The sequence below is a fragment of the Gopherus flavomarginatus genome, chromosome 16 (genome assembly GCF_025201925.1).
Source record: "Gopherus flavomarginatus isolate rGopFla2 chromosome 16, rGopFla2.mat.asm, whole genome shotgun sequence".
Classification (NCBI taxonomy): Eukaryota; Metazoa; Chordata; order Testudines; family Testudinidae; genus Gopherus; species Gopherus flavomarginatus.
This window is the reverse complement of record NC_066632.1, coordinates 20,185,492-20,193,822: the sequence shown is the minus strand read 5'-3', so window position 1 is coordinate 20,193,822 and position 8,331 is coordinate 20,185,492. Positions and strand designations below refer to the sequence as shown.

The 8,331-nt window shown below is 62.6% G+C and overlaps 1 protein-coding gene across 1 annotated transcript; it reads right to left on the bottom strand.

The window, feature by feature from the left end:
• Positions 1-3,286: 3,286 nt before the first annotated feature.
• Positions 3,287-8,011, bottom strand: GPR84 (G protein-coupled receptor 84). Its single transcript, XM_050925939.1, has 2 exons — positions 7,954-8,011; positions 3,287-4,896 (listed from the first exon to the last, which is right to left on the bottom strand). The coding sequence occupies exon 2, from the start codon at positions 4,808-4,810 to the stop codon at positions 3,650-3,652; it is 1,161 nt and encodes a 386-aa protein (XP_050781896.1). The 5' UTR covers positions 4,811-4,896; positions 7,954-8,011; the 3' UTR covers positions 3,287-3,649.
• Positions 8,012-8,331: the final 320 nt, after the last annotated feature.

Below are 8,331 nucleotides of genomic sequence, written 5' to 3'. Positions count from 1 at the left end.
CTCAGGGGTCCACTCTCTCTCTCATGGGCTAAGCTCCTCCACCTCCTGGAACAGCACCTCTCTGAGCCTTAGCACACCCGTATCCCAACGTGGGCCCCCTCAGGGAGTCCACTTGCTCTGGCGTCCCGGGACCTCCGTTCCCAGAGGGAATAATGCAACCCTGTTCTCTAGACCAGAGCGACTCTCAGCCAGCGTAAAACAGGAGGGTTTATTGAGCGTCTGAACGCAGCCTAGGAAACTCTCAGGGCCTCAGGCCTGGCCTCCCTCAGCACAGCACATCTAGGTCTGTCCCACAACCAGGTAGGCTTTGCCTGCTCTCTCTCTCCAGTCCTAAGACCCCACGCTTTCCAGTTGGGCATCCGATATCACCTGCCCCCAAGCCCCATCTCTGTCCTTTGTCTTCTGTCCTGGTAAACAAGGTCACCTGGGCCTCCTCTCCTCTCTTCCGTCCTTGGTTCCCCACTGGCTGGAACCAGCTGGTCAGGTCACTGAGTCCTCTCTCCTCAGCCCATTGTCCTCCCACTGGCCAGAACCAGCTGTGACTCGTGTGACTCCTGGTCACCAGTCGCTGGGGGACCACGGCCAATGGGTACCAAGTTCCGTCACAGGTCCTCTGTAATAACAAACTCCCTTGCCCATCACCTCGTTAAACCAGTAACACCCAAGGAAACTGAATCCCACCCCCTTAGCATGCAAACCACTGAAAAGACCAAGAAAATCCCCAGCTTCGTCACAGTCTGTTAGTAAACTTGGAATGCAAGAATCTCATTCCCCCACCCACCCCCGGCTCTGTGCAATATGTAATCCTGGGTACCCCCCTTCTCCACTCCGTCAGCAGAGAACAAAAGGGGTGGATGCAACTCGGAGCCTTGTGCAATCTCTTCAGGCAAGTACAGGCCACCCAGGCAGCATGGGACAGGGGCGCTGGGGCCACACACAGAGGAGGCTGGAAGTGACTGGAAGCTCATAGGGATGGGGATGGGGGGGAGGGAGGAAGATTGTGCAGATGTAGGGGGTGGGCTGAGCTGGGAATGCTCTGCCAGGATGTGTGTGTGAATCCCACTCCCCAGACACCAGGGGAGACCCAGCAACAGCTCTTCTGCCCCACAGAGGGGAGCTCCAGGGGGCATTGTGGCTGCTTCAACACCCCTCCCACCTCATGCACACCGTGTCTCTCTCTCTCACACACACACACACACACACACTGTGGAGGTGGTTCCAGATCTGAGGGGCTCTGTTTGGGGGCAGAGCTCAGGCCTGGGGAGGTTGGGGGGGCTCTGAATGGAGGTTCCAGGCCTAGATGTAGGCTCTGGTAGGGGGCAGGTTACAGGTCTGGGGGACTCTGGTGGAGGGTCCAGGCCTGGGGCGCAGTTCCCTGCAGTGGCAGAATGATGCACGGGTGTGTCTGGTTGGTGGGAAGGAAACGGATGTGTGGCCAGTGCCCTGGGGTCGCTGGGTGGGCACTGCCGTCTCTTCTCAGGGGCCCAGGCATCAGCAGGGAGTGGAGAGAGTGGGCTCAGCCCCTGTTTGCTGGCTGCATGGGCCCAGAGTGAGCCCCCAGCCGGTGATGACCCCTGAGCTGCGCTAGAGAGGAAGGAGGTGGTGCTAGCAAAGGACCAGGGTGAGGGCTGGAGGCGGGGGTCCTGAGAGGCAGTGAGGAGCGGGAGGCAATGGAGATCCCAGCATGGAACCAGCCCCGGCTGGGCTGAGCTTTGCGCTGGCTCAGAACCAAGTGCCGTCCCTTTGGCTTCAGCCTGTTTGTGCCCGGATGGACCCTGCGCTCCCTTGGCCACCTCACAACCCACCCACCTCAGCCCTGTGCCAAGTGTTGTTCCCCAGGGCCGCCACCTGCCCTGTTGCCCCTTGCACAAGCCTGGCTGGGTCTCTGTCAGCCGGGCCCCTCATCCCTTTGTAATGCAGGTGATGGGGAAGGGGTAACCCTTGGGGGGGGGGCAACCCTGTGTGCCAGCTGAGGGCCAGGACCAGCTGCTCTGCTGGGAGCAGGGGTGTGGCAGGCTCTGCCCCTGCCCCCCGGCTGAGCTCTGCGGGCATGTCCCACAGACTCGGGGCCAGTGGGTGCGGTGGGAGTGCTCTGCCACGGGGCCAAGCTCTGCTCTGGTGGACCTAGGGGCCAGGGCCACCCTTATCCCACAGTGAGTGCGGCAGGGGCCTCTCCCCACTAGCCATCAGGGCAGGAGCCCTCTTTGCGGATAAAGAGGCAGCAGTGGAACAGGATCTAAGCCCAGCCCTTCCTCATGCAGCCCCAACCCCCACCCCTGTGTGGCCCAGCCCTGCCATGGGTCCCGTCCCTTCCGTATTTACTCTCCATCTAGAGCTGACAGTCCCACACAAAGCAAAGGCTGGCCCTGGCTCTCTGCCCTGGGGCCCATCTGCCACAGCGAGGCACTGTGTGTTGGGGGAGCTGCACAGCCTCCCGCCCCCCCGACCTCCCCAGCCCTTCAGAGAGTTTGGGGTCAGAAATGCCCATTGGGCTCAGCCAGCTTGAGTTGAGGCCCCTGCGCCAGGGCAGGGCACAGAGCAGGGCCTGTTGGACTGTAGGGCAGCCCTACAAACCCCCCTCCTCTCCCTGGGGGGGCCCTGAGCTGCGGCGGCCCTGCAAGCCGAGGACTGGGCTCCCCCTGCAGCAGACCTCTAGGTGAGGGGCTGGCGAGGGGTCTCCCACCAGGATCTTGGCACCGGCTTCTCGCGCCCTTCCCAGCCAGAGCACCAGCACCTGCAGTGATGCCCTGCTCTGGGTCCAGCTCTGGGGGCTGCGCAGTGCCAGGCTGGGGCTCTCCAGGTATTGGTCCCCTTGCCCTGCATGGATCCTGGTCGTACCCTGGCCTGAGGAGCCAGAGTCCCAGAGAGCTCTGAATACGCAGCTGTGAGCCCCCCTTTACCACCTCTCGGGGCTCCCTGCCCCCCCAGCTTGGGCTGCACCCCAGATCCCTTTGCCAGATCAGCCACGTGGTGATGCTGAACCCCAATCACCCATCCCCCAGGGCTGGGCTCACTAAAGACCCCGTCACTGGGCTTTCGGCAGCACATTGCCAGTTGGAGGCCCAAGGCTGAGGATAGATAGGGGTGGGGTGGGGGGTATGGCCTTGGGGTGGGTTGGACCTAGAACAACCCAGGACCTCACTAATATCCCTCCCCCAGCCCTGGTGCTTGGATCCGCACACAGCCCAGACCTATGGTCGGCCACAGCCCCAGGTCCCCCCACCCCACGGCCGATGGGGGGGCTCGTCCGCTGGCTGGGAACAGGCAATGCAGCCGATACTAGATACACAGGGATCCGTTTATTGCGGCAGTGCTAGAAAAATGACAGGGTGTGAATCAGGGATGGCAGGGCCTAGCTGGCCTCCACCACCTCACTAGGCCAAGGACGGTGGGTAAAGGGACAGTCCATGCTGGCACTCTGCTAAGGCAGTGCTGGCGGCGCACGTGGGGCAGGGCTCAGCACCAACCTGCCCCTGCCACCCCCACCCCCCCGAGACAGGGCAGTTCCTCTTGCCACCAGCAGGAGGCACCAGGGCAGGGCAAAGCCACATCCAGCATGAGTCTGTGTTTGGGTCCAACGTCCTCCCCTGGGGAAAGACAGGATATGGGGTCCCCCTAAGGGCAGCCCTGCCCCCTGCCGCCCCAGCCCTCAGAGGCACCGGAGGCAGCGCGAGATGATGGAGATCACACGGGTGTAGGCCTCGCGGAACTGGCGGTTCATGGCGGCGTACAGCACCGGGTTGATGCAGCTGTTCAGCCAGGTCAGGTTGGCGGCCACCATGTGCAGCGCTGTGGGCGCCCGGTTCTTGGCATCAAAGATGTTGAGGAGGAGGAAGGGGATGTAGCTGAGGACAAAGAAGAGGAAGACCACGAAGCACATGCGGGTGACCTTCCGGAACTCCTTGTTGCTGTCCTTGGGCTGGGAAGGCAGGCTTTTGGGCACCGCCGGGGCCTGAGCCGTGGGAGCGGGGACGGGGGCTGGGGTGGGGGCTGAGGCTGAGCCATTGTCCGTGACCAGCGTCTTGGAGGTGTGGCCCTGCTCCGAGATGCTGGAGGGCTGGGAGACACCCGTGTCGACGCCACTGTCCAGCTCCACAAACTGGCCCGGCGTGGCCGAGCTGGCCCCAGCGACGTAAGCCCCCTTCACACTGGCCTTCTTCAGCTTGTAGCGGTCCATGGCGTGGGACGCCCCCTTCACCTTGCGGTGGATGAGGAAGTAGAAGATGCCCACGCAGCTGAGGCCCACCACAAAGTAGAAGGCCATCAGGATAGTGGTGTAGGGCCGGCCCCTGATGCGGTGGAAGCTGCAAGTGCAGACTTTGGGAACTAACACAAAGACGGACCAGAGCGGGGCAAAGCTGGCAAAGCCGAGGACCCAGGTGCCCAGGGCCACGAGCCCCACGCCCAGGCGGGAGAAGACCCGGTTGAAGAGGGCCGAGTTGGCAATGAGTATGTAGCGGCTGACAGCGATGAGGCAGAGCGTCAGGATGGAGACCGAGTTGGAGACGAAGAGCAGCATGCCAAAAACGCGGCAGAAGCTGGGGCCGGCCCGCCAGTGCAGGTGCAGGTAGGAGTCCACGGAGAAGGGCTGCAGCACGGCGCAGTACAGCAGGTCGGCCAGCGTCAGGTTGACGATGAGCAGATTGAAGCGGGTCTGCACCTTAGCGTCGACTGCGAAGGCCAGGAGGGTTAGCACGTTGCCCAGCGTGCCCACCACGGTGACCACCACGCCCCAGGTCACGGCCACGTAGCGGTACCCCACGATGGATGCCTCATAGCATGAGAAGTTATCCATGGTGACGTTCGCCATCGTCTCAAGGAGGGGGAGGGCTGGGTCTCGGGGAGGGGATCGGGTCCTGGAGCTCGGTCCTGGCCTAGATCCTCGGCTTCTAGGAACTGAAGTAAAAGAAAAGGGGGTCAGGCAAAGCACAACCCCCTGCCCCAGGAACCCCACCCTCCATTGCTCCAGCTGAGCCAGAATCAGCCACACATTCAAAGCATCCTGGGGAGGCACAGACGGGCTGCGTCACCAGGGCTGGGGGCACCACCTGGGTTGGGCCAGTGGGAAGAGGCAGGAGGGCAGGACATCCCTTTGCTCCATTTGCCAGCCACAGCAAAACCCAGGCCAGGGCATGAGTTAGGGCAGCCGGAGGGCTCCTGCCCCTGCACCCCAGCTGGCTGAGCCCCGGCAGCCTTGGGTCTGGGGAGAGTGAGCTGCTCGGCTCAGCTCCAGCCCAAAGGCAGCTGTAAGCAGAGAGGGCTGGGAGAGCAGTGGGAGGGGAGGCAGAGCTGGGGTGGGGGTGGGGAGAGGCAGGATGGAGGGGTGGGGGGCAGGGAGGGCAGAGAAGTGGGGCACAGATCCTTCTATTAAACCATCTGGGGCTGGGAGCCCATCTTGACTCACAGGCATCGGGTCGCTAGAAACACAGGGGTCTCTCCTGGCTGCTGTGGGCTGGACTGGCCTCCCCACAGCTGGGACCCAGACCCCTCCCCAGGGCCCAACCGCTCTGACATAGCTGTATAGTTACAGAGGCAGCATGTCCTAGTGGGAGGCCATGGGGGCTGGGACTCAGGACCAGCTCTGCCACTGGCCTGCTGGGTGCCCATGGGCACGTCACTTCCCTTCCCCATGCCTCAGTTTCCCCTTCCCCTTGTGCCTGTTCAGACTGTGAGCTCTGCGGGGAGGGAGTCTCTCTCACTCCATGTCTGTTCATCGGCTGGCCGGGGAGGCTGTGACGAAGTTGGAGATTTTTGTAGCGTTTTACATGAATAGCGTGTGCGTGCCTCAGTTTCCCTGTATGCTGCATGTTCAACAAGGTGATGGGAGAGGGTTGTTGTTGCAGAGGATCAGGTGTGACCTCGCCTAGCAGCCGAGACCCCCATACAATGGCCTGGAGATGGGGAATCCTAATAACTGGCAACCTGGTGACTAAGAGGATCACCAGTTCTGGCCAGTGGAAGGACAATGGGCTGAGGAGAGAGGACCCCAGTGACCTGACCCGCCAGTTCCAGCCAGAGGGGAACAAAGGACGGAAGAGAGAGGGCCCCAGCCACCTGTTTGCCTGGGACAGAAGACAAAGGACAGAGGAGGAGCTGTTGGCGCCCCAGCTGGAAGGAGGGGGTCTCTGGGCTGGGAGGAGAGAGCAGCCAGAGCCCACCTGGATGTGGGACGGACCTAGATGTGCTGGGCTGAGGGAGGCCAGGCCTGAGGCCCTGAGAGTTTCCTGTGCTGTGTTCAGATGCTGAATAAACCGGCCTGTGTTACGCTGGCTGAGATTCGCTTCGGTCTAGAGACCAAGGGGCATTATTCCCTCTGGGAGTGGAGGCCCCGGGGATCCAGAGCGAGTGGACTCCCTGAGGGGGCCCAGAGAGGTGCAGTTCCAGGAGGTGGAGGGGCTTATCCCCTGGGAGGGAGTGGACACCCTAGAAGGGCTGTCGCACTGAAAGGGGTCCCCCCCCGGGACCGTATGGAGCCGAGAGAGCACAAGTCCAGTGAGTCCAAGACAGAGGCTCCTGTTGTGACGCACCATTTCCCCTCCAGCCACAGCCCAGGGCCCCAAGCTGCCCCGGGCGGGGAGAGCAGGGAGCAGATGCTGGATCCCAGGCAGGCCCGGGCAGGACCCTGGAACGAGGCACCAGCGAGCACAGGCCCCTGGCAGCCTCCTGGAAGGGAGATCAAACGCGGCCCCATTCTTTCCATCCTGGGCCTAATTGGGGCGTTTCCACGGAAACCGATGTCTCAGATGTCTGCAGAGCAGGTGAGGCCCCACCTGGCTCCCTTGTGAGTTAGGACTGAGCCAGCCCCTTCCCCAGCCCTGGGCATGCCAGGGCGTCAGGGGACCTGGCATAACGAGGCCAGCCTGGAGCCAAGTGTCCTGCTCACATGCCCCAGCGAATGCACAGGAATCTGCACCCCTTTCCCTAGAGGGCATCATTATGTGACCCCCACCGAGCTCATCGCGCCAGGCGCTGCACAGACGCAGCCTGAGACAGTCCCTGCCCCCAGAGCTCAGTCTGAATAGACACAGGCAAGGGGGCAAGGTCTGTGACCCTCTGGGGAGGGGACATACTGCCTGGCCCGAGGGGACTGTGTCTCCCAGCTGACGCAGAGGGCTCAGGGCTGGCGCAGTGCAGGAGACCCCAGCTCTTGTGCAAGCTACTCCAGATATCGCTCTTGCTCTGCAGCCACCGAGACCCGGCCCATACACCCCACCAGGGCCCACGGGCTCGAGTCCAGAGGCCAGAGCCCTGGCTCTGTGGCAGGGGCGTGGCCCCAAAAAGGATTCAGTGAGCAGCAGGGACTGGTAACAAGGCTCCCAGCTCCGTAGCAACAGCCACCCTGAGCCCAGAGCCGCGTGCGAAAGGCAATAAGCATCATATGGAGAAGACCAGCAGGCTCGGCACACACCCCAGCTCAGCTAGCCTGCTTGGCAGCCAGGATTGGGGGCTGCTCCCCCCACACCAGCTCTCATCTGGGCGCTAAAGACCAGAGTCCCATCTCCTCCCTCAGTAGCCCCCTTACCCCATGAATCACCACACTGGGGATAGCATGGGCCCTGGGCACCCTAAGTGCTGCCCCTTCTCCCAAGCCCGATGAGCCGCAAGGAGCCAAGGACTCTGTCAATCAAGCGAAAGGCCCAGAAGACCGGCCAGCCCCTCTCCCTCCCATGCACTCTGTTTCCCAGCCACTCCCTAGCCTGCCATCAAACCCTGTGCCTGCCCTGCCTGCGCCACCCTCCCTCGCCCTAGGCACAGTGCCCGCTCTGGCTGGGAGAGTTCCCCCAGCAGGGCGGTCCATGACCCAGCCCCTCACAGATCTGATCAGCTCCAATAGTGGCTGCACACCGCCCCCTGCTGGACAACCCGGAGCCCCAGGGGCTGCACTACCATGAGCCCAGCTCCCCATGGCTAGGCGCAGACCATCCGGGAGGGTCAAAACCCAGAGCGACTTACCGAGCCGAGGGGCAGATGTGCCCAGCTGTGCTTGGAGCGATCTGCCGGCACAGCCTCGCTCGCTGGCTATTTATGGGCTTCACGCCCCGGCAGCAAGAGAGAAAAGCCCCGAGTTGCCAAAGCCTATGAGGCAACTTCCTCCTTCCTTGGTGCAGGCGTGAGCGGTGGGGCTGTTTGGAGAGAGGAGATTTAACGCAGTCGCTGAGGTTGGGGGTGGAGGCATCAATCACAGCTGAACACACAGGGCTCCCAAGAACACCAGGGCAAGCGCACAGGTGTTGGGTCGGAGGCTGCATGTTCCCTGCCAGAAGGGGGCGCCAGGGGAGCTCAGAGGGGAGGGCTAGTGCTTGCAAAGGGCTGTGGCAGGGCGTAGGGCAG

What these genes read in the sequence shown, in the direction of transcription:
- GPR84 (XM_050925939.1), bottom strand. Translation starts at nt 4,810, where the DNA reads ATGGCGAACGTCACCATGGATAACTTCTCATGCTATGAGGCATCCATC.